Here is a 26974-nt window from a genome sequence, read left to right on the forward strand (position 1 = left end):
TCGCATCCTCATACTGCCCCCGACGTTCACGCGCGTATCGCATCTTGCGGACGTCTTGACCGAATCCGCACAGCTTCGGAAATCATCAGTGGATACCAACGTTAACGACTCAAAGTGTCAAGATTTATTGTTGATACAGTTATAAAGCATATTGCACAGGAAGTCCTGACCAACCAGATACAGAGTCCCCTTTAAATATATGTCAAATTAAAACAGTTCATTAAAGGAATCCAAATACACTTTATACTTTGTTCAGTTTTTTCTAAGCATTCTGTCTTGTTTATTAATCAAACACCTCATACTTTAAGCCCTGAAGATAAAATACACTCGTTGGCATGAAATCAGTCAAGTCACATACTTCAGCTCACACTGAATAAGTTTAGCATGAGAGTGCACTATAATGTAATGATGCATTTTTTTGACAGGAGCCGGTTTTTTTAGGGTGCTTCTTTAGGAAAAGCAGGTCCTCATAGAAGTTGAATGAGAAGCATTAGAGGAGCCTCACGAACTGCCTCTTTTATGGGGTTTTACATAACTGCTATTAAATAGGTAATGACAATATATTCAGGAAAATTACACATCGTCTTCCTGGAGGTAAGTGAGTGACCATCACTGAGGAAACGTGTGTAGGTATTTTATTTCTGACCATAGAGTTGACATCGCTATGTAATTAATGTTTACTTCCATCACCCATAATCTCCACACGCAACAACAAAAGGACCAAAATCCTGAAATAAAAGTGACTTTCACACCACACATTGGAAAAAAAAACAAAAAAACAGAAGAAATAAATGCGTATCGGTTTTGCCAGCGGCTATTTGGTGTCACATAACAGTTTGATTTGTTCACCAGAAAGTTGTTTTTTTTTTGTTTTTTTTTTCACAATGAGCTTCCCTGTGGTTTCGCTGTGTTGTATAGTCCAAGTAACTGGGAATATCTGAGGAATATCATGTGTATAATATGTCCGTGTGCAGTGCAGTGCAGAGGGCGTAGGACTCGCTGAGTCACATTGGCACCACTGGTCTGTAAAATAAATTCAGACTTGGTTCGGACTGGCGAACGTCTCAAAACTCTGGAGGCAAAAAAGCAGCATCGTCATGTCTCCTCTCTGTAAGGCCTGACATGCCACTGTTGGCTATAGTGCAGTTATCTGGTGACTACGACCTGCAGTTTAAGATTGTTTTACACTGCTTTACATGACATACACAGATCTGTAAACATTTGTGATGTTTGGGACCCACAGCCCTGCTGGTTTCTATTCTAGCCTGCGGATCAGGGACTATCTGATAGAGGAGATGGAACTACCTGGCAGGACAGAAAGCAGCAGCACACCTGGTCCTGATGACCGGGACTGCAAAGCATGCGTGCAGCTCACGAGTGTGTTGTCACACCGTTTCTATAGCTCAGGTTTGCAAAGTTTAGGTCTTTGTCCTGCTGAGGACCAGATCCAACTAAAGTCCATGGTGATCATAAATAAATAGCTTGTGTATTCATCCTCACCAAATCATTAATGTCACACTTAGTATTCAGAGGACAGGTCTTGTGTCATTCTATGTTTTTATTGTCAACAAAGACCAAAAGCTAAAATCTACTCCTCTAACAAGGATTGTCTTAGTATCCAAAGCCTGATATATCTTAATTATTCAAAATGTATTATAAACACATAAATGATCTTAAACACACTGAACTACTGATGAAAGTACACACTCGTGCACCAAATCCACGACACATTATATATTTACTCCTGTTTGAATAATGGCTGTTAAAAAGCACACTGTCCTGCTGGTTGTTAAAAGTGTTCCCATAGACAGGGCAGGAGACGGCTGATGAACAGCGTGGTTTTTGTTTTTGTTTTTATGGGATTTGTTGACAATAGCAAAACTATAAAAATCTAACCTTGTCCTTTAACGAATGTGGATGGAGTTAAAAAAAAAAAAAGAAAAAAAAAAGACCACCACCGTGTTTTGTTCTAAAAATTTGTCAGAATCATTAATAAAACAAAAGCACCTGAATAAACATCTCTAATTTGAACATTTCCTGGTAGTTTTCAAACTGTGTGAGTGTCTAATCTAATAACAGCCCTTATGCATTTCAAACATCTGCTGCTCAGGTTTAACTTTGCTTATATTTGGACACAAACACACGTGCACACTTTCCTTGTTTTTCGTCACACTGTGAATAAAGCCACGAGAAGAGTCTTTGAGTGCTGTAGGATTGTCTATAAAAAGGACCTACATTATGCATATTGGTGATGATCCCCACCATACACACACACAACAACAGGCCAACTGAAGTAGGTGGGCTGAGATTGTGTGTAAACAGGACCACGTGCTGACACACATACACAGTATATATTTGCATCATGAATTTGGCACTGAAAAACAAACTGGAGGGGCAGGGGAGCACTCTTCCAGTGACAATGCAGCACTTCAAGGAAGAATGCAACAGACAAGCACAAATGCCAGCTTCCCTGTGAATAGGCTTCTTTTACTGGTGTCTAATGAATGGGAAGTCTTAAACAATCGATGATACATGCTGTTCAGGGAGGTAGATGGATTATTTCACAAGGCAGACAGCTTTCTTCAGCTGCCTTGCAAATCAGGTTAGAGACACTTGAGAGCAGTGGGGTACCATTCAAGTTCTAATGAAGTAGGGAAATAGTGAAGCATTGAAAGCCAGTCCTTTTACACTCCAGTATTGAATATTCTGTCTCCTTGCATTTAACACCAACGTTAGCCTTGCCTGCTAATGGACAATGTCGTTTTACATGTGTTTATGAGTGTGTTCAAGCTGCAGCAGATCCAAACTCACGACCATCCCAGTCTCTTTCTATCTGTGACAGAAGGTCCGTGTTAGTCTCTTCGGGGAGATCTGTTGAGTGTGACATCACAATCACATCCTCAACGAAGAGGTTGGCTCTCAAGACGTTTGGCTGTAGTTCTTGTCTCTTCCTGTGCTTACAATTAGAAGTCTATGATTATCATAGGCTGATTGGTTTCCTAGAGACGCTAGAAAGAAGAGAAAAGGTGAACAGGCCTCAATGATTTCACACAACCAGTGTCTCAAGGGTTAAAATATCCTTAGACGTGGCAAAGCCCCGCGGGGTCCAAGGAAGTCTTACGCAGGATATTTTGGTCAGTAAGGAGTTTTTCACTTGTAGAATGTGGAAAATAACTCGGACACAGATCCCGAGAATACAAAAACAGTCCCTCGGAGCTCGAAGGATTAGAAAGATACGAGCCCAGTGTCCTGGAACAGTTCTGGGTCTGCTTCACATTCAGCTGCGTCAGCCATGGGAGGAGAAGATGGGCCTGCTGATGTTGCTATTGGTCGTCATGGCTGCCAGTTCCCACCTCGAGGAAAACAACAGGAAGAATTGGCAATTAGCAGTAAAATGTTTTAACACTGTAATCCCAAATGGTGAACTGCTGCTGGCTATTTGAAGGCATACCGCTCGTGCCCATTTACATTTTGTTAGAACTGCAGTTCTACTTTTAGGATTTCAGGAAAAGCTGTTGTCTTTACTTTATCATTTGGATGCTGTCATTAACTTAATCTGACTCTAAAAAAAAAAAAAAACCCGATAAGAGCATCAAGAAGAAAACAACAACAGGCACCTACGGTTTGAAAAATACAAGATGCTACAAATCCACTGCAATTATAATCAAACAGTTGAGTGACATTTGCCTCCCCACTCGTCCAAGTGAAGGGCTACGTGGTGGAGGGAAGGTCCCGCTGTAACATGAGCATCGGGAGCAGGAGCTGACAACAGGGTCCAGTGCTTGCTGACCTGATGACAGGTCAGAGGTTGAGCTCCAGATTGTTATCACTGGCTCTGGTTTCACACTCACTCCCTCTCGACTGCTTTGTTCGTTTTTTTGTTGTGCGCGTATGTTGTTTAAGAGGGGAGATTGGCATTGGGGCTGGAGGTGCCACTGAGGGGCAAAGGGAGTTAACCAGAGTCCTGTGACCCCGACTGAAAACCCTCCAAGGGTTAGAAACACAACTGCAAACGCCGTCGTGGGGAGCATGCAAGGTGGCAGTGGACGGTGCAGAGAGAAATGAGAGGCTAAGAGGAGTAATTAGTCTCGTGTTTCATAGGGTCCACATGTAAAGAAAATCCCATCAGTGGAAGCCCTCAATTTAAACACACTTGCCTAATGAGCTCCATCAGCTTGAGGAAAACTATCTACTAAGAGTTTTTGGAGAAATGGTCTGAAATGCTTGAAAACTAATACATTGTATTTAATTGAAAGTGACCTGTTTGGAAATCCCTTTAACATGCAGGCTACATAAACGAGGCAGCAGCAGACAGCAATTTCTAAAGATTGCTGAAAATCTATTTTGCCTTTACCAGCTTTAAAAAGCAGCTTTAATATACAGTTAGCACAATTTCCCTACCCTGTGATTATAACATCACAAATCAAAGTGCTGCTCTCCAACTTTTGAGTTTCTCTTACAAGTGTTGTGTCAAAATAATGTTCAAATCGGTCAGTGAGAAGGGACAATTACATGTTATTAATTCATCACACTTGGTCATTTAAGCAACATGACTGCTTTAGACTTTTTTGGCAAGTCCTTTGCAAAATCTTCCGCAAGAGGAACTTATGAGGAAAGAACACGTGCTCACAGTACTTGTAGTTTGTCATCAAGGATGCTAATAGAAGTTCAACAATCTTTCTTCATTAATATGCAACTTTATGCAGCAAAGCACTCCAAAATGTAATCAAATCAACTCTGTCTGGAGTACCTGTGGTGTAAAAGTATGACGTTCCTCCAATCCAGTATCCCTGAGTTATCGTGGTCACAAGGATAACCGCGGAAGACACGAAAGCATGAGGTCATAATTTCCTTCACATCACGTACATAAATATCTCAGCAGGTGCTAAAGTATGTGGCCGTTTTCATCCTGCTGTTTTTACTCTGAATCATTTCAGCTGATGTTATAAGATCAACTTTGGAGTTGTGTTGCATGGCCTGTTCATTTTAGTAAGACATTCAGTTAGTGAGACGTACTGTTAGTAAGTGAGTGTTCGGTTGTCTGAACTGGTGCAGCAGTTAGTCTGAGAAAAAGCACTTTTGAATAATTTAGCAGCAGTGATTTGGTCTATAAATATGAATAACTACAAAAGCAGCTTAGTTTAGTGGTGTTGGAGTCAAAGACTCTTAATCAGTTTAAACAACACCAGGGACATTTTACAACCAAAGGCAAAGAACTTAAAAATGTGCAAAGAGGAAGACAAAAAAATGCATCATTCAGGAGTCCAGTCTCGTTTATAGTCAGTGTCCCCCACTTGACTGGTGCTTAAATTGTTTCCTTTCTCAATAAATATCAGTCTCTTTTGAAATGTAACTGGAATGAGAAAGCCAAAAGGTTTTAGCTTAAAAATTAGAAGAGTTTTGGCAGCTTCTGAAACAATTTTCTAAATAGGACTGTGTGTCTGTGGATGTGAAACAGATCTCTTGTTTATACAGCACAGTGGAAGCAATTGTTCAGACTGTCACTTCTGAGATATCATCTTGCTGCACAATATTTGGACTTCCTCAATATTTGTTCTCCTATAACACTTCCATGCTTTAAGTATGTGGACTGATAAAAAATTTTTTTTTTTAAAAAACATCTTTCTTTTTGCTCAAGCATATTTTGTGCAAATTGTACACGGTAAACAGACCAAAAGCATCACCCAGACTACATTAACATTTTAGCGTGAGTATCTGATTCTTCTATACTAAAACCTTTATGCCTTTAGTTTAGATATGATATGCTTAAGTGTAAATTTTGCATGCAAGAACTTTCCATAAAGTCAGTAAAAGCCTGAGTAAAACTAGCCTCGTAAAATGAAGGATAATGAGTCATAATTTACCTCTTTGAAAAACAACCTCATTACAGAGAGACAGAGTGGTCGGAACAATGACAAGCAGAACACACACACAGCCTGAATAACAATATGTCAGTTCTATGACAAAACAGAGCTAATGTTGGAGAGGCAGCTCGTCTGACCTGATATCATGTGGGAGTCCCGACTGCTCCAGACTGTACTGAATAACAGCTATTTTGCATAACGTCTTCAAATTAGGGCCTGAAAAGAAGAGAAAGTGTAATGAGTCATAGGTGGATCATAATCACTCATCATACTAAGGCTGAGAATATCTATTTCGGCTGTGGGAATTGAAAATGGAGCTGAGCAGTTCAGATCAGTCTGGAGATTTCCTCTCGATGGTGTAAAAGTCATCATGATCTGTTTGTTCGGTACCTCTGAAAAACAGCTGAAACAAACAATGTTCACATATGAGGGCCTGCAGAGCATGATGATGTCCGTGTTTAATCATCTCAGCAAACAAAGCATCATATCACAAATCAGATTTCTATTAATACTCCCAAACTTCCTCTCACTCACTGTCACCGTCATGGCTGCTCCACCATATGTTCAGCGGCAAACAGTGTGAAGGCACACGTGACTGGCACGTGGAGGCGTGTGCCCCAGGGGATGCCACTGGGTACTGCCAGTCCCATACGGTCCTTGTGTCCCTGTGTAAGCCCAACTACACAAACCCTGACTGTGACCTGACAGCATTACAGGCTACCCCCGCACAGGCAGGATACGGCTATATTTGGTAGTCCGGGAGACGGAAGTGCCCCATGTGATAACACCAAGCAGGGCCAAGGCCAGGCGTAGGTGGCCCGATGAGAAATGAAGCAGTGGTGTAAGGAGGGTAATGCTACTCTAAAATCTATTTACTTTGACCTGCAATAACTGATTTTTCTTTTTGCCGTTTTGGGGGTAAGGATGTGAACACATTGTCCCCTTTTAAGTTGATATGAGGAACCTGTTGACAAAGATTATCTGCACATCCAGTAGTCAGCGAGCCACACTAGTTTTCATTTGGAGGTGTGTTTCTGGCCTCCCAGTGAGCCATTGTGGTCTCCACCAACTCCCCTATGTTTCAAAAGTAGTTGCTCGCTAACTAACAGCGTGCCTGTGTTTGGTTCCGGGTAGATAAAGAATAATGGGTTTGGAAGGCTTGTTCGCTGAGAACAGCTGCCAGAAATGACACAGTGGAAGCAGTGAGAGCGAACTAAAGCTGTAAGTAAATGTGCAGACTGGACAGCTGAACAATAAGCTGAAACTTGATAAAGCTGCAGACTCAGCTGATAATTCTCTGCAGGTTAATCAATGAGTCACAGGGTTTTCATAATATCATTTGACATGTTTTTAAATCGCAAAATATATCAGTTGTAGATGCTTCCACAAGGCAACGTGCATAAATATGTGTATGATTTTACATCAACAGGAGAAATGGATAACAATACTTACTGAAGTCTAAGATATACAGGTCTGAATGATCCATGAGGTTAAATTCATCTCCCATTCCTTGCTCTGGACAGGGGCTGCAAAGAGAAAAAACAACAACTATTTTAATAAGATTAGAGCAACTCTTTAAACTTCCTGTTTTCATGAGCCTGACGCTGTCTAACGTTTATGTCTTTAAAAGAATTCCCGACAATTAGTTACCAAGAGGCTCTCAGTTATTTACCTTGTCGTCCACCATCTTTCTTTAATCACTGAGGTCTATAGTCAGGGAGCCACAGATTGTTCTGAATAAGAGCAGTGCTGCTCAGCGCGCTGCTCTCCTTATCATGGGATGCCATGATTTAAGCCCACAGGAAGTGGAGCGCTGCAGTGAGACGGCAAGCTGGCCCGTGCTGATAGTCTCACAGACCTTTGCAGCAGTTGATATCACTGCGCATCTGTTTCCTGCCACAGCTTAAGCACACACACCTGTGACACACCTGGTGCACCACAGCTCAGAAAGCCAAGTTATCTCCCAAGTCTGTACGGTCACTCCATCGATGACTCAATTATCAATAAAGCCAAATCGGGCTACTTGGGAAGATACTGTATAAATATGCAACTAAAAGAAATAGGCTAGAGCCTGTGGGAGTCAAATATTTTAAGGAAGATGTATTCCCATAATGCTGTAAGTATGGTCTTCTAAATCCACTCAATGCACATAATTGCTTTATATTCAGAACAACATTGCACCAAGAGACCCGTCTGGATTAGCAGATAAAAATGCACTTTACAGTTTTACACTGCCCAGAGGACGGTTTCAGCCAGACAGGTGCATTCACTGAGCAGTTTATCATAAAGAATACCTGAGGGATGTGGCAGACAAGTTTGGTCTTTAAGAGCAGATTCACAAGCTTTCTGCTGCGCTTTGAGTGGCAAGTGAAGGGCATGTGTCCGACCAATGTCTCCATCAGGCACCACAACACAAAAACGTTGCATTTGCGTTGATCATATTTCCCTTTTCCTTTAATAGCTTCACATTTCTCATTCTTTCCTCAAACCAGCCTCTTGCTGAACACAATCCATTGTCACCCCCAGCAATCAATCTCTATTCCTTTTCCCCGCTGTCCCGTCCATCGCGTCTCCCTTTCGCTGCGTGTTCAGGATGTTGTAAGGGTTTTACGTTGCTAATCTTCCCTAAACAAACATGGTGGTGGCTTAAAGCGGCCAGGAGAGGTGCGGAGCACGAGCACGGTCGTCCCAGGGGGCCAGCTGGGGAAGTCATTACGCCCCCCGCCCCCAGGAGGTGACCCTTCCGAGCTTATAGTAGGAGCCTTTATCAGAGCAACCACAACCACCCAAGCTGGCTGTAACATTACTGTGGTAATTAAAACAGTATTTATATTAAATTGGGAGTTTTCAATTCTGGCTCATCTTAAATCAAGGGAAATCAAGAGTACATAGGTACTTTATAATATATATATAAAAAAAACATACAGCTACACCACTGTTGCTGAAATCGTTCAGTTGCTGCAAGTGCCACTTATGTGAGAATTAAATTCCAGGAATGAAAGTTAATTAGTAAAACAATCACATCTTATCAGAGGGTTCCCAAACTTTTCCGAACATGCAACGCAAAAGTACCTAACTAAATTCCAGCGTCCCATTGCAGATACTAACAATTTATTTCATGAATTAAAATTCACTGATTTAAACCTGCACTCGCCTCAGAAAGGTTAAATAACAACAACATCAGTCTATAGTTTCAAAATCAGACAATACATTTAAACCTATAAATACAAGTCATTCTGCTTGGCCCCTCAACAGACGACTTTTCTTCAGCACTTTGTCAAGCTTTATGTTAGCTTTGGAATGTGATGAGTATATTTAATAACTGTTATCTGTAAAAAAAAAATATATATATTTTTAAATGAAATTATGTTTTGGACTAGGTCCAGTTGTAGTGTAAGTGTTATGCCTTTAAGCAAGGCTCTTGTGTAGTGCTGGGTAGAGCCTCACTGACCACCAGTACATGTACCAAAGTATTGGAATCGATGACCTAAATGACAGTCAGTGACTCTCATGGTTGAATTGCACCTTAAAATGCATTTTTCACGACGATATTGATCAGAGCTTCAGACTGAAGTGTCCTGACGCACCAAGTCAACCAGGCTGTTGAATGCCATTGGAACATTCATGGACATTTGTAGTCAACATTCACCTGAAGGTTTTTTTTTAAATAATCTGTCCTCATCTGTACCAACTGCTCCTATTAAAATCAGATTGATTGTTATGACCTTTATGAAAAGGAAAATTACATTTGGTTATATTGGTTACTATATGTGTGGAATACACACTGACATCAGACGTCTGTCTCCGTTAGAGAAGCAATGAAAAGTAGCATCTCCATCTAAAGAGCACACTGCAGTAGCTGTGAACTACTGTGCAAGCTCACTTGGAAGGAGGGTAGAGGCTGCGGATGTTGACGTGTGAATGGGTGCAGATAAGAGGATGCTTTAACAGGAACGACAAGAAAGATGAAGAAGATGAAGATTGCATCCCCTGGAATGAAGCTTTCTCGCATGCTCATGGATGATGTCAGCCCGGGTGTGAAATTCGGCACAACATTAAGGAACGATAATACTTTATTGGTCACCGCAAAAGAAGGAAAAGGCTGAAATAGGTTGTAGAGTCAGGGGAAGGAACCATGGGGTGGTAAGAAGTGTCTGATGGACTGGCCGTATTTAGAAGCGGGAAAGTCACAGTGTGCGACTTTATGTGGCGTCCTGGTGTTTGATGAGCCACTTTGTTACTTGATCAGCAAAGTATCAGTGTGTGTGAAAGTGCTCCCCCCCCTACGGCAGCAGAGGTTCCCAGTCTGAATGAGGCCCGAGTGATGCCGCTCCCCCACTAAAACAACACTGGTTGCTATTTCAAACAACACTCAATGAGGGTGTCTAATCACCTAATTGCCGGTCCTTCCGAGCAATGCACTGCCTGCTCCACCTCATTATCTTCCAAACTAAGGTCTCAAAAGTGGAAAGCGTTGAACTCCAGCAAAGACACCAAAGAGCCTGGGAACTTTAAGAAACAGCAGAATTAAGTGATGAAGAAAAGATGGAGAACTGGTAGAAACACTGTGACACCTCTGCTTTTCTCAAAACAAACTCCGGTGTCAACAATATACCTGGAACCTGCCCTGTCGTAAGCATGTTTTCAGTGGTTTCATTGGCCGTATCCTCATTCTTGGAGTGATATGATCTGCATCCTTTTTCCTTTCTCCACTTCCTATTGAACTTTGGTCCTTCAGATGCATTGAACTCACAGGAACTCATCACGCACTACAACTTCCTGCAGAGCACCTTATCAGGACAGCCAGACATGCATCCATTTATTTCAGTAGCACTTTGGTATTGATTGAAATCACATGACAGTGTTGGAAACAGGTTGTAAAATTCTTGTGTTGTAAGAATGTTACCATGCTGAAAAGTTATTTAAAAGAAAGTAACGCACTACAACTAAAGCCACAATCATTTGGCATTAACACCATTTCTATAGTTCACAAACGTTTTCATAAAATCACAAAGTGCGCGTGTTCCGGCAGAAGGGATGCAGTGGACTGTTAAGATTCCTCCAAAAGTTAGAAATGGTTTCAAAGTTAAACTTTCTTGCGCAAACCCAAAAGCCTTGGTTATCACAGATCAATAGATTGCCGTCCATTTCTTTGGCCTTAATCTCCGCTGTCTCACCTCATCTTACCGAGCTATCTGTGCCCCCTCCTGGGCAGTGGCTGGACGGTGGATTAAGACCTGTAGCTGCTCAGACCGAAACCCCATGCAGAGGGTGAGACACAAACTACAGCTGGCTCCCAGAGAGACGCCTGCCTTCAGATTAGACAGAGGAGATGCCAGGCCCTAATGAAGCACACGTCTCATATTTCAGCCCATGCTGACAAAATGAAGTTGCGCTTGGTGATGATAATGAAATGAAAAACTGGCACTCAAGCAAAGGGAATTCCCCCCTCCCCCCTTTTATCAGGACAAATTTCACGCCTTTTAACCGGGCAAGTCGTTATCAACCTAGCTGCCTATAAAATGAGAAAGAGGAGATTAAATATTGCTTCAGGACCTTGAACACAGCTGGTTAATATACAGTGGAGGTTCTAAAGGGCTTGTCAAATGATCCTGTATAGCTGGCTGATTCATTTTGGAGAAGTTACTTCCTTCATAGCCCCAATCTTCACCTGCAGCTGAAAATGAATCAAGACGCATCAAGGTCAACCAACTAACAGGAAACACAATGGAAAATACTGATGAAGACACTGCAGCTACAATAGATTTAGACTTTATGAATCCCACAGTGGGGAAATTTAGTAAATGGACCACAGTTTTAGTATATTTATAGTTAGCTCATTTGTAAACTAGCTATTCCTACCTCATGGGTGATTTTGCTCTTTTACTTTTGCTTCATGTGTTGCCTGTTATGACAAGTAATTTTCTTAAATTAACTAAACCTGTCGGCTTCGTAGAAACATCCATTACACTGTTGTTGTTTAAATGAGTGTTAAACCAGTATTTTGTCAAATAAGTTGACTGGCGTGCTTTACTTGTAATGTTTACTTGTCTATACAGTCTGGCAATGTTCAACAGAGGAGTCTATAATCAGCATGTGTGTTTTGGTTGTAATGACAGCAGTAAATCGAAAGTTAAACTACTACTATTTAGACATGTCAATTTACATGGACAACAGCATCACAAAGCGTCACGTATGCAGGCTGTTTATTTGAGCTGCTGTGCAACACCCAGCCCTGTGACACGGTAATGTATACAGGCTGTTTGTGGGTTAAGGAGGGTTAAGATGCAGATGAAATACTATCATGAGCTTGTCTTTGAAGAGTAAATCACTGTGTTGCCGAGCCGCCCCTGGGTCTTGTCCCGCCACGTGCGGGTTGCCCCGTATCCTGTTGGGGTCACCTTCACTGTTTGACAGGTTTAATCTCGGACAAACTACCCACCCACCCGCACACACGCACACACACACACACACACACACACACACACACACACACACACACACACAATTAATAAAGGAAACTTCTGCAACCTACCCTTTGACACTGAAAGCCAAACAACAACATGTGTGGCATCAAAATCTATGGTGTGTTGACAGGAGCGTTTCCATGGAGCCAAGTTCCACTGTGGTAGATTTAAAGATGTTATTGGCTGGAGGAAGTGCAGCTATTGTTGCTGTTGTTGTTGTTGTTATGATGAACACAAAAAATTAATATGCTTTCATTTTGTGGGGTGTAATGCCTGATGAAAAAAAGTGTGTTCTGCCTCAGTGTTGTGTTTAGTCTAACCTTTTGACTGCCCGGTTCTACAGTGATAACAAGCCACACTTTAAGCAGCTGGACTATCATAACAGCAGCCGCTTCAGCTGTTGATAAGATGCAATATGGCTTTGTAGGAGATATCAAGGCACCAGGCTTTTGACCTTTCTGAACTACTAAACAAAACCACTGGACTCTGCACAACTTTCCAGGCTCAACAACTTGCCGTTTTGAGATGACCAGTTAAATTCCACCCAGATTAAATATCATGGAGAGAATTTGGGTGGATTAAACTAGAGGTGTGGGGCTGAGATGTTTTGGCTACCAGTGAGATTACCTGCTATGTGGTCTCCCTCTTGCTCAGAGAGTAGAGCAGCCACACACTCGCAATGGTGGCAGGACAACTAAAATCCTACATTTAAGATCTTAAATATGCTAATATTTCGAATTTTCAACCCATATTAAAACAGGGTGATGACGAAACAAGGCACAAACATAAAACCCCCAATAATTGAAGCAAAACTGTTTGTGCATTTAATGTTAGAAATGGCGTCAGCAATGCTTTCCATCTTTACAAAAATGTGCTTAGTGACTCTGCATATTGCCAAATGGAACAAATCAGTGAGGGCTGGCACAGCAAAGCAAGCATGTGTGTGTGTATGTGCACCCTGCTGACGTCAGCGGAGGAGCTGCGAGTCATTGAGTCATGTGAATATATCTCTAGACGTATGCAAACACACATGAATGGCACAATTTACCAGGAAAGAGGGAATGCTGGAATGGGACTGGAGTCTCCTACTGGCCTCTGCTCTGTAGAGGCCAGCAGGACACTCATCTACTCATGTAAAGAGATTACTAAATCACGAGGATAAAGTCACATTTAGTGCCACAAACTCAGCAGCATTTATTTTTGTGCATATTTTTTCAAATGGATGTTAGCTTCACACAATTTTACCTGTTTTCTTTTTTTGTTTTTTTTGTTTTTCATTTTAACAAAATGTGGTCTACTAAGGAAAAAAAAAAAGTGTTTTGTTTTTACAACAATAAAGAGTGAGTCCCATGTAATCACCTCCAATAATAACATACATACTGCAGAGCACACAAAAAGCTGGAAAATTTGGTTTCCTTCTCTTTTTTTTTCTTCTGAACTTAAAGAACCATCATGGGCTCAAACGTGCAAACACTTTTTTACAAAACAGTCTGTGACTGCAATAGCGAATATAGTGCTTGAAATATTTTTTGTTCATATTACATCAACACATACTGCATGCACAAAATAGAAGTGCAATCTCTTGCAACTATAAGGCTGTAAAAACTCATGCTTGAAACTCAAGGGTCAACTGTATCATACTGTATCATATCTCCCCATTTCCATTTTATCCTCCAAAAGTTTGACGATTGGCATCATAATTCTAATAATTAGACCACATTTCCCATAAACTCCGTCACTTACAGTTTTTACATTCTTTCTGGTCAACCAGCGTGTGATTTGTTGAGATAATGAGAAGTTGAAGAGTCTTGCTGGCTATAAATGAGGGGCTATTTTTTTGTTTTGAGCTGGAATGTCTTCAGCAGAGCTTCTATTGTGTACCTTTGATGTGGAGAAATTGCAGGAATTTTGCAAAATTGCAATCCCGCATAAATAATGCACAGATTGGTTAAATCTGCATTAACTACTGCGATCGCAGGATCATGACTTTATGTAAGGACTGATAAGTGGCACCATTTGCATGCTTAAGACTGGTCTGAACCATCAGGTTCTTCCATTTGAAATTAAGACCTGCAGTCACTAACTATCATTTGACTGAGCTCACACGTATGCTGCTAATAACTATGTTTCTGACATCACTGAATTGAATACGGGTCAGAGACTTTACCTGGACTTATTTAAGCACACAAATGACATCAAAGAGACTCATTAATTGCTGAAGGCCACTTTGACATTGACAGACCTTAAATGACAGCTACCGGTCCCTGCTGCTAACAGTTAAGGGCAATTTCAACCCATTTGAAGAACAGTCATTATGGACAGTCCATATAAAGGTACTGAAGGACTAAAAAGCTAAAAATCCTCCCCATTCAACTGACAAATGGGATAAATTAGATCTTGACATTTCTAGAAAAAAAATAAGACTTGTACCACAGAGTAACACCTGAACACAAAGAGATTATTTAAATCATTCATCATTACGGTCTTCAGAGATGTATGGATACCTGTCGTCATGGTAAAAATAAACTCCCAAAAGGTAATGATGGGATGAATACACACCGGCGTGTCCAAGTAGTTCAAGGGCCCGTGCCAGATTCGCCTTCGCATATTCCGAGCTGTCTGCTCCCAGCATGCCAATCTGTCATGTCCTTGTTCACATCCTGCCCCTCATAGGATGCCCTGTTCCCAAGCTTAAAATGCTTCTCGATTTAGCCCAACCTGGGTTTGTCGTAAGCAACTATACCCACAGTGTGATGACTGCCAACAATGACAACATAAGCACAGCAGGAGCTTTATAATCTTTGTGCTATTGCCTTCATAAGCAACTTCACTTTAGCTGTGTTCAATTCCTCAGAAGGTGAAAACTAAGTTACAAATGTACTGGGTTTAGCTGCTCAGTGCTTGTGTGCGTAGGTGAAGGTCAGTGCAGGTGGAGTTGGTCATGCATGGATCGTCCTTCATGGGGCAGTGAGCAGGTCTCAGTAAATGAGTGTAGCAGAGGCGCTGAGGGTATATCAAATTGCACTCCGTGAGAAAGAATGCTCCCTGAGGTCATAAATCAAAGATGGGGCAGAATTTCGCGCCTTTCTGCAGCTCAGCAGGCCTGTTTACACTGACGTAAGTGGCACTCAACAGACTGCCATTAATGCCCAGCCTGTCATTCACACACACACGTGCACTGCTCATTTACCTTCAAATATATTCTACACTAAAATCCTCTTTAACTGAAACCAAATTAAACTCAGCAACGTAAACGAGACTCAATCTGAATCAAAACATCTCACACTGAGCAGTTGTACTTAAAATCTCATACAAAATCTCTTTGTGTTTGTAATTATTTGCAAATGTATTTAGTTTTAACACAGTCACGTCCAGTCCAGAGTATAACCTCTTGGAAAGCAGAGGGCTCTGCTTGACTTAATTTTAGTTTTATTGTCCTTCACTAAAGTAATAAATTATTCCTCAACAAATTCCTGCAGGTAAAATAAATATAATAAACCAGGAATAAATATCAAGAGAAGGGCTCTGTTTTAGATCAATCTGAAAGGACAACCAACTCAGGAAAACAAGATGTGGGCCATAAATTTCAACACAATTTCCTTAAACGTCCCACCAAAATAAGGAGCCCCACCAAAAAACACAAGCAAGGTGTCCAGCAAATAATTCACGACGACCTGCGTGAGCATTTGTCAGCTGCATTGAGACAGATACCAATAACTTCTTAGCCCCGTTAACGGCCCTCATGTTGTTAGGTCATGCAAAAATAAACAAGAGAAGCAGCAGCAATGGCTGGTTTTAAAGGGAATGTTCACACTAAATTAATAATATATAGTGACAAAAACTCTCAGTCTAATTTTTATAAATGCAGATTATGACAGAAGTGAAAATATTGCAGAAACCTTATTGGGACAACTTTCTAAGTAAAGATGAGAAAGCATACAAATGGGTGTGATAAGAAGCTGCTTGGAGGGTGTTTGTATGTCTAAGAGTGTGTGCACGTGCTTATGGGAGTTCCTGTGTGTAAGAGGCTTAAGTGTGCTCATGTAAACAACAAATGTGCAATGCTGGTGAGGAGAACCTGTGTGGCCGACTTCCTAGAGTCTGGTAGGATGATGCTCCAATTTGTACAGTAACAGAAAACAACATCTTGGCAGACTTAAAACAAAAAACAAAGCAACAGCTTAACTACAAAAGCCTCCACTTTACATATAACACAGACAAAAGTTTTCCCTCTTGTAAAGGTGCTTGATTTGCATTCATGAATACATATAACTCCAGTTTCTTAAAATAAAATCTGCCCTCAGGTTTTTAAACAGGATGTTGGAGATATTATGTGGTGTTTGATTTCTTCCTCTTCACCCTCCATCAGCCCCGTGACACTCCACTACCCCCTCCAACCCCCTCTGCCCTCCCCTCCCGTATCTGCTCCCAACAGGAAATCATGACTCCTTAAAACCCATCCTGAACTAATCCCAGCGAGAAACCAAACAATGGATGACCATCTTCAAAAATAAGCATCATCTCAAGCTCTTCCTTGTTTAATAAACAGTTTTCTTGTTCTTATTCAGGACCATACAAATAACTGAGGGTACAAGGTACAATTTTGGACATCCCCACAAACTTGAACGTAATGTACTCTTCTGCATTTACTTATCATTTATATTTTAAGAGCGGAAATGTCAAGGTGTTACATCATACTGCAGAAGATCTGTATGTGCACGTGTTGGAGTGTGTTGTTCGGCATTATGTCGTGGCCAGTGACATTTTTAGAAAATGCCTCCAGCAGCGGCTAGAGGCTCCGAGTACTTAAGGATCTGTAGACGTGGAAGAGCTCAGAGGACTCTTATCCACAGCTTTCCGATCTCCACCATCAGGTTTTCCCAGTGGGGTTTGCCTGATAACAGAGCCTCGCTGATAACAGTAGCCCAGGACTCGGCACTACTCTGGACCAATGCTGGTGTCGTTAGCTACCTCATTACTCCACTGGCTACTGGCCGTCACCAGCCCAGCGGCACCTAACCAGCTACGAATCCCCGGTTATCACTACTGTCTTACAGCCAACAGGGGATTCATCACAGACTGCTGTCTACAGGAGCCAGACACTCAATTTGATATATTGAAAAGAGAGGACAGTTTTTCTGCGAACGCTGACCAAAAGCAGAGATTGCTGTTTGTTTTCAGAGCTCGTGCTTTATAACGTTTATGAGGACAATCGATGAAAAGAGTGTTTTTATGTTTGAAGATATTTAGAAAGTCTTTAACAATAACGTAGATTCATGATTCAATATTTGTCATCAGTTGTATAAATAATGGTTTAGTTCAGGTACTACCGTGTCAACCAAACTATCAGTAACTATTATCTCCATTAAAAACCATGCAATAATGACACTGACTATTACTATTGTAACACAAACTGAAAAGGGAACAGCAGCATATAATGTATTTTTCTAAACAAAGGTTTATAAGAAATACACATAAGGTCTATGAGAAAGTATTCTGTATGAACTTGGTATAAGAAATCCTCTTTGTATTCATATCATGCTATTGTCATTTGCAGCGGTTGCTGACGGACCATTCAATCTCCCCCGGTGGTGAAACGAGGTTCACAGGCAGATGAAAAGGGAACGCGCACAGGTTTAGATTAAAGATCAGTTACTTGTGCTGATAAACCATGATCGATGTGTTCAAACGCTAAAAATTAATGTAATCACCAACCTAACATGATTTATATGCTGAACACCTATATCGATTCCATTAAATGCTGTTGTTCTGCTCCTTTAAATAAGGTCTCTAAAACTCTAAAAACTTAATGTTTTGTACTAATAACAAAAAAGTTAACATTTTGTCATATTTTAGTCTTAGCAATAGTTATTAAAAGTGGTAGACAGTGGTAGTTGTAAAAGTATCTATAGTATTGATAGTACGAGTGAAAACAGTGACTGCAGTAGCGACTTGTTAGTGTTTGAGGGAGGGTTGGTTGAGTGATTATATGTTAGTGGGTTTTAGACACTTCCAATTTGTGTTTTAAATTACATTTTTAAAAGTATTCAAAGTAAGTAATAGAAAGACTGAATTCTGCAGTTTGTCCAGCTGAATTTAGGTTTTCAACATTCTTTAGAAATAAAATGTGTCGTTATGGTAACGTACCACTTTATCGAGCAGTTTAGTGGCCACTTCACCTTAGTTGAATATCTTTCATTTTTGGAAGTACCGTGTCCCTAAAATAAGCTATTATTATAAAATATCTTATTATTTCTCAGAGCGAGGTATTTTCAACAAAGTTTTAAGTCATGTAAAAACATCTTGTAAAAAATATTGTGATGGCCAGAGGTAAGTACTTTGCAGGTAAAACACTTGAAGGGTTACCAGAAATAACTGCATCTTCAAAGCATGATGCTGAAATTCTTGTTTTTGGAAAGGCAAGGTGTGCAATCTTTTTAAACTTACTGTTTAGGAAAGCACAGAAAGTCTCCTCATTGTTCTCTTCATCTGTCATGCTTGTTTTTAAATGTCAGTGATATTTTCCACCTACTTTTGTATGCATGCCTTTCTAGAGCATACAATAGGTTGTACTAGTGATAAATGTGTTCCTACCAGCCTCCGGAGGCATCAACAAGTAAATATTTTAAATTCCACACAACAATATCTCTGACAAAAATACAGAAGACATTGTAAGAATTAGCATCAGCAACTTTTATATATTTGCAGCTACTGAAAACAATAGTAACCAGGGGTGTGTGGAACAGGCAAGCCCAAACAAAGGAGACTTGAACATTGAACAAAAAGGTGGTTCTACAGTACGTTTTACGGCATAGAAAAAAATGGCAGCTTAAATATATAATATGTTGTGCCTTACCTGGTTCCTCCAAAGAGAATGATTCGATCTCCAACCATACAGCAACACTGTCGCCTCCGTGGACACGGGCCTTTCCCCTTCGGTTCCACTTTGTTCCAGGAGAAGGCTTCTGTAGTGTTTACACACAAGAATCAAGTTCAGATAACATTATTTAGACATGATGGTGAGAAAAAAAAGACTAGTTGACTTCTTTAGAAATTGAAGGTCTCAGTAAAACTTCAGAGTATTGTCTTGCTATTAAATAGCTCAAGTGAGGGCAGCAACTGTTGATTTGTGGGCTACATCACAGCAGCTAAACAAACTCTCAAGCACTTCAAGTTACATAAACCTAATATTGCTTTCCATTGTGCCTGCAGATCATTCAGCTTCTATCTATATTTAAACACAAGGCCGAGGGATAAGCGAAAGAAAAGGAGCAGTGAAAGGCAGAAAACAAAACCTAACCTTCATTTGAACACAAAATTGTACATTTCACAAATCTCTCTCTTGTGCTCCCAAGTGCAATAAGAGTGACGATGCTGAAGCGCTATCACTTGTTCCATATAAGGATGAACTGTGCAGCCTCACGCTCTCAGACCCAAACAGCATCACTGCATCTCTATGGCAACAGGCTGTTTAGACTCTGTTGGATAATTAGGACTGTAATTGAAGTGCTGCCATCTAGTGGACTGCAAAGCAGCGGTTTAGCTGGTTACAAGCAGATAACAGGTTCACTCTGTAAAAGCCACTTCAGACACAGAAGATCAAACCAACCACTCTACAAATACCAAACCTCCAATGAACTAGAAACTGGAAAGGCAGACATCAGTAGGCTATCTGTTATGTGTATCATTCTGTACATGCCATGCCAACTCCTGCCATGACCTCAGTGTAGTAACTGTTTACCTTAAATATTATTGATTGCCATGGTGCACAAATACTGCCACAACTGTTTTCTCTAGCAATGACTATCATAAAAAGAGGCACAGTGCAAGTTTATTGTTCATAAACTGACTAAGCTTGTCAGGTGCTGTATTCAAAACTGCCTTACTTTCCATAATAAACAGTTGATAATAATATGAAGTGAATAAAATAGTGGTATTTAAGCACCATGTAGGACACTATAGTGGCAATGAATATATCCATGGTGTTGCTTTAGCTCTGAAAACTGACTTCATCATCAATCTGGTAACATTTTTCAACACTTCAAAGAATGAATTATTGTCACTTTTTCATCTGTGTTTCACACTCAGCAAAGTGAAAAAGGAGCAGCCAGCCACTATTACCAGACAAACAATGATGCAATGAGGAAGGAGAGGAGTGTCTGCATGGCTCTCTACAGAAGAATGAGGAGGAAAGTGGGTCAGTGCCAGCTAGCCCTGCCAGTGCTGCATTTCTTCTGTAGAGGTAAATGGTCATCAAGCAGGAATTCCAAAAATAAAATGACAATAGAGACACTACCAGGAATGGCACAATAAGTAGCAGTGCTTTACGACAACATGAAACATTTTCCCAATCCGACTTTAGTAAGCAGTGAATCACCTGGATTGAATTTCCAGAGGTCGTTGAAGTGTCGGTCCAGACGGGCATTGTATCCTCCGAATATGTACAGCTCTCCATTGTAGGAAACTAAAACACAGACACAAAAAAATTAACAATTTTTCATGGTCAATAGCAAAGATCTGACATTTGCAGCTTAGTAAATGGAACTAGTTAAACTGGCTGAATTTGTTTGATCAATGTGAGTATAAAAGGCACCCCAAAGAAATTTGACAATATGCAAAATTAGAAACACTGCTTATATTCTTCCAAAACAAACAATAAAAAAAACACAACCCATGCATGACAATGAAATGAAGAAAGGTCACTGGAAAATTACATCAGTTTGTACCCAAATGAAGTGTGACAAAAACAACACTCGTTTCTGTCTTACAGGCTGAGTGACTCCTGCGGCCGTCTGGCAGTGGCTGAGTTGAAGGCGTGCTGAGCCAGCAGTTGGATTCTGTGTCGAACACTCTGATCTTGGGACAGTAGATCTCGTTGTTGGAGTGAAAGGGACCAAAGCGGTCTGCCCGTCCTCCAAACACAAACATTTTCGTCCCGATGATGGTGGCTGAGTGAAAGTCTCTCCAGCGTGCTGGAGTGCCCTGTGAAGAGAAGAGCAGCAGCTGATGCAGTGACCGTTAAACTTTAACACGAGTTTCAGTGGAGAGACAGAACATGAAGCGGAGTACTCAGGACAGGTAGCTGGCGTGCAGGATGTAGCCTACATTTGGTTTTAATGAACTTTTGTAAAACCCTGAGTAATAAATTAGTCCTTCATAAACTCCTAACTTTCTCTGCTCATCTGTGTATAAACCTTCATCTTCATCCTGGCAAAGATAAGGCAACATTAGGTAAATAGCGCCATCTAGTGTACCAAGTTACCAATCACAGAAGCACAGTACATCCGAAGGCCCAACTTTCTTTTCTAAAACATTGTACAGTACAGTTAAAAAAAAACGTTGTACAAAATTTTATGGGAACCGCTCTCAGAATTATAATGTTACTAGAGAACTGTGAATAAAAAAACACAAACATACAATCGTGAAATATAACCTCCTTCCACTCAATGAAACGGTGCCTGACAATAGCAAACCTTGAATGCCTTTGCATTAAGCTGGCATATAGCGCTGCCATAGAAAGAGAAAACTGTGTAACATATTGTCAAACAAGCTTTAAGAATGATACATGTAATGTGACATATTTTAATACATACTTTACTTTATAATCTACATGAACAAACAAACCTCAAATAAAACTTTACACAAAAAAGGGGCTCTGAGAGAAATTTCTGCACAGCAGGTACTTTTGTATTCAAAAGGAATGCAAGAACATACAAAAAAAGAGTATTATTCAGTAGTCACATGCACAGCTAAATCTGTAAGCAACACTTTGTAATCTTCTTGACGAGAAATATTATCCGTTAGAACCTAAAACTTCCTCCACCAGTCCCTACATAACCCTGTCCTAACGACTATGTCTAAAATATACTTTACAAGTTTATCACATGAGCAGGTTGACTGCACACACGCACAAATGGCATTTTCCAAAGGGGAAGTGTATATAATCCTCTGAGGATTTTGAACTTGGACATCTACCAGGTAGCTGCATTACATTGCACTGCTTTTGTAACCAGCCAATCTGACCACTAGGCGCTTGTGCAGCAGCACTGCCAACCCCGGTAATAACCAATGGTTTGTGGATTTCCAGTTGTGTCCTGAATGCAGCTGAGACTGCTGCCAGTTCATTCTATCTCTGTGTTTATTTGACTGCTTTGTATCCATATTTATTTGAAAGTTTACTTTGAACATTCAATAGAAGACATTCTGTGTAATGAAATAACAAACAAAAAAAACATCTTTCCAGTTTTGATGAAAGAAAACTGGTGATGTTAACTCACTCGGGCATTAATTAACGACCAAACCATAGTGGTGGTATCCAGCTTGTGGATGTCATTGGAGAAGCAGTCAGCCTAAAAACAAGCAGAGGGAATGAATTAAATCAAATTTGTATGTTCACAGAGAAGAAAGTTCCACATTGAAGAGTGATGAAGACTTACCAGCTGCTCATATCCTCCAAATATATACATTGCCTTGCCCAAGACACAGGCTGAGTGGCCATCCCTTGCCCCTGGAACAGTCCCCGAAATCTTGGGTGTAAACCATCTGTGGGTATCTATGTCGCAGGAACAGTTAACATTTGAGACACGTGCTACTGAAAACCATCACAGTCATATGCAGGTGTCACAGCTCCCCAACATAAAAAAAGATTTCTCTCCCTTTTTTGCTATCACAACCTTAACATCAAACAGGTGCATCTCAAAGGAAATGCAGCCTGACAATATCACTTAACTGCACAAGATAGATGAGGGTCTACTTACTGACATCAAAGGCATAAAGCACATTGCAGGCCCCCTCTGTGTCGTTACGCCCGCCCCAGAGGTAGATAGTATCATCCAAAAGCACAGCTGTGTGGCCATAACGCATATATGGTACTTCACGGGCACGTTCATGTCCTCCCGACCGCACTGGAGGCAACTTCATCCAGCGCAGCGACACTGACATACAAAACAGTCAAGACATATATATTAAATCAATACATAGTTTAAAGGTAATTACTAAATTTATTTGTGTATATTTTACAAAAAAACGCAAACAAAGTTTACTGAACAAATAATAGCAAACATGACTGACCATATTTACTTAAACCGAGCCTTAATCCCAAAGTAAGAAAACAATGACATACTGTAGTAAAATAGCAACCGAAATTTCAGATAGTTTTACCTAATTTTCAATTCAATATACTTTCTTAAAAGAAATAACAATGAAAGTCAGTAAAACATTTGAGAGGTACACATCCAAGATGAAATCTTAAATTTCACCAGGCTCTTGCAGCTCACTGTGAAACATCTGAGTGAAATCTTTTTTCCATTTTTTTTCTCATTTTGAGAGGCCCAAAACAAAAGGTGAAAAATAATGTGTATGAAAAACAAGAACTGAAATATATATATATATATCAAAGGACTTTAAAAGAACAGCAGGCTTTGCTGTAAAATAGACATCAAAGAGAAGGATCACAATGCAAAATGTAGAGAAACAATTGCTGAGGTGGTACCGTTCCATTACAATCAACCAGAGATTTGGTTCCACCGATCTTTTCATGATACATCAATAGCAGGTGGGCTCAAGCTACTTTGTGAAGTTGTAAAGCCCTAAAGCAGGTGGCTGACCACACAGCAGAAAAAAAATATATAAAATGGGTTACAAGAAAGGTAAAGTACCAATTTTATAAAAAAAAAAAAAAAAACTAGAGCACAACGTTTAAAAGGAAAACACCTGTTTGGGAGTTAGCAGCTACAAAACATCTGATTTCACAAACCGCAATGGAAAGCTTGGGGTATAATTGCCAGCTGTAAGGAGTTACCGTTAAAGTGGCGCAGCTTTAACAAACTCTGAAACACAGTCTTATCCTTGCTTCCTAATCTAAAAAAAACAAATATTGCCCTGCGATTTTACTGATAAAATGAGCATGCATTTTCACCTAAGGACAGAAACAACTTAAGTGCTAAAGTTGATCAATCTAAATTTTACAGTTGTATATATAACTTTCAGTGACAACACAGAGTGCTTTTGTGTCCTGAAAATTGTGCTGTTTTTTTTTTTTGTGTTATAGAAAATGGTAAATACCTGAATTCCCACAACACCTTCATTGCCAAAAACAGTTGAAAACAAGAGAACGTTTCAGGGATTCATACTTACATTTTTAAACAAACGGAAAAAAAAAAAAAAAAGTTCCACAAAACCCGGACATAAATACATATATTCACCACCCACCTGTATTGAAGACGTGCACGTCAATCTGACGGAGCGTTTCGTAGTCCTCCCCGGAGCAGTAGCCTCCAAAGGAGTACACCTTGTGCCCCACCGCCACAGCAGCATGGTTGACTCTCCGCGGCCCTCCTTCTAGGTGCACCGACCAGCGCAACATTCCCCGCGCAAGCACCTCTGCGACCGCGAGTCCTTAGACCATCACTTTGTCGCCCGCTCGGACCCCATCGAGCCGACACCGTTCAAACCTGCGATCACAACAACGAGAGGAGGAGGAGGAGGAGGAGGAGGAGGAGGAGGAGGGAGGACTCCGCTCGGGAGAACAACAGGGTAAACTGCGAGGGCCGGTCGAGGAGAACACAAAAGGGTGACTTGTTTGTTCTCTTCGGCGAACTCGGCTCTGGTGTTGCTGACAGGCTCGCAAGCCCCTGTATCTCAGCTGGGAGAGTATTTTAAGAGGTGATCAGACCTACACCTACCACCCCTCCTCTTTCTACTCACTCTTACCTCCGCACCCTCCCGCTGCACCACAAAGGTTTTTAGATGCACAATAATATGAATCTATACGCACCCCTTTGGGGTCATATCAATACAAACGCTTTACCAATATCATTGCAAAAAGCAACAAAAAAACAACAAAAAAACAAGGATGAAGCAATCTTTCAGCAGTTGTTAGCTCCTACTAGGATGTTGAAGTGAGTGTGTTCCTAATCTATATATAAATATAGAGCAACAGTGAAAGTGTAATTTGGCCGTCTTGGAAGTTGGCTTTGGATGAGTATTCAGTCACGGCTCAGCCAAACATGTTGGATGAAAACCAAACACACCAAAGGAGGGCATCTCTTAGTTCAACGACAGCTGGCAAACTCAACAATATTCCCAAAGACAATTTCCGCTTGTGAATAATAAAACTCTTAAAAGTAGAAAAGAAAAAAAAAGTATATTCAAGTGCAAGTAAAGTAAACCTCTCGTTTATTTATTTTTTTTGCTCTAACGACTCACTTATTGTGTCCCAATGACTCACTTTCTCACTGACCTCCAACCTTTGTTTGCTCCTAGAAATAAAATCCCCAGAAGACCGTTTCATATATATATATATATATATACTTTTCTATTTCAAGCCCGCAGACCTCCCGAGCAGCAGCACGGGCCTGGTCCGAGAAACAAGGCAGAGAGAGCCTGAATTTAAATTAAAACAACAACAAAAACAAGTCGTATTCACCGCTTTGTGTGTGTTTGTACAAAGTGAATCCTCAAAACAAAAACACACTTGAAGCCTTTCTGTTTTTTTCCTGCTTGCAGCACGTGATCTCTCAGGATTAATAATAAAAGGTCCGCTGCAAACGTGAAACACAAGATCCGCACGTCGCGTCTTTTGAAACGTAAATCCAGAGATATTTTTAGTGAGCTTTAATAAAAACAGGTCCGATTAAAAAACGGGTTACTACAAAAACAAACAAAAAAAAACCCAGTTGACGCCTCACACAACACCGGCTAGCCCCGTCGTTAGCCGTCGTTATCAAGACAGGCGTAACGAGCACACGCGCCTGCGAAGGGACAAAACCTCCCGGGGCTCGCTCGTCGCTTAAAACGTCAACAACAACAACAACAACAACAACACGGAGACGGGCTTGGTGTTTACAGCTGTTTGACCGCCAACAGTTTGGGGAGAAGCGGTTGCTAGCGAGGCTAAAGCTAATGTAGCTGTTAGCTCGCTGACGTGAACCGCACAGAAAACGACCGGCGATGGGGAAACGTTGGTTTTTAAAACCCGCACGAAGTTGCGAACGGGTGAGCCGACACGTAACACTGTCAATGAACGTGTCGGTGACTACCTTCAGGTCGAGTCGGTTGCGGTTGAGTGGTGTTTGGAGGAGACAGGCAGGGCTGGTGTCCACTGAGTGTCCGTGTGGAGACGTGACGGGACGACGAACCGCCGCTAGCGCCCCCTGCCGGTGCGCTCGTTCCGAGGAAACCCCGCGTGTTGAGGAGTTCTGCGGTTTAAACCAAAACTCGTCCGGAGCAGGTCCGGCGACACGTGGGCGACGTTCACCGAGACGCTCCTGACGTTGAGTGTGTAGTCGCGTAACCGGATCGCAAAATGGCTGCAAAAACTGGACAGCCTGGAAAAGGTGGTGGAGAGGGAGGACGCTGAACAAACTGTTATCCGTGTTGGGTAATCCTGAGCAGCCTCTCCACCACCTGCTGCAGGGACAGAGGAGCACCTTCTCCAAAAGACTCCTCCAGCTCCGCTGTCACAAGGACAGATACAGGAGATCGTTCCTGATACAGGAGATCGTTCCTGATACAGGAGATCATTCCTGATACAGGAGATCATTCCAGATACAGGAGATCGTTCCTGATACAGGAGGAGATCGTTCCAGATACAGGAGATCATTCCTGATACAGGAGATCATTCCTGATACAGGAGATCATTCC

The 26974-nt window shown here is 41.1% G+C and overlaps 1 protein-coding gene across 1 annotated transcript; it reads right to left on the reverse strand.

The window, feature by feature from the left end:
- Nucleotides 1-101: 101 nt before the first annotated feature.
- klhdc3 (kelch domain containing 3) lies at nt 102-26478 on the reverse strand. Its single transcript, XM_069690073.1, has 11 exons — nt 26371-26478; nt 24542-24783; nt 23089-23265; nt 22768-22883; nt 22609-22680; nt 21100-21313; nt 20709-20795; nt 19188-19296; nt 7317-7390; nt 6002-6080; nt 102-3353 (listed from the first exon to the last, which is right to left on the reverse strand). Exons 2-11 carry the CDS (start codon nt 24693-24695, stop codon nt 3287-3289), a joined length of 1149 nt encoding a protein of 382 aa, XP_069546174.1. The 5' UTR covers nt 24696-24783; nt 26371-26478; the 3' UTR covers nt 102-3286.
- Nucleotides 26479-26974: the final 496 nt, after the last annotated feature.

Source organism: Brachyistius frenatus, unplaced genomic scaffold (genome assembly GCF_029030835.1).
Source record: "Brachyistius frenatus isolate BFR_SWC_R1_liver_20210118 unplaced genomic scaffold, ASM2903083v1 Contig_8, whole genome shotgun sequence".
Taxonomy (NCBI): domain Eukaryota; kingdom Metazoa; phylum Chordata; class Actinopteri; family Embiotocidae; genus Brachyistius; species Brachyistius frenatus.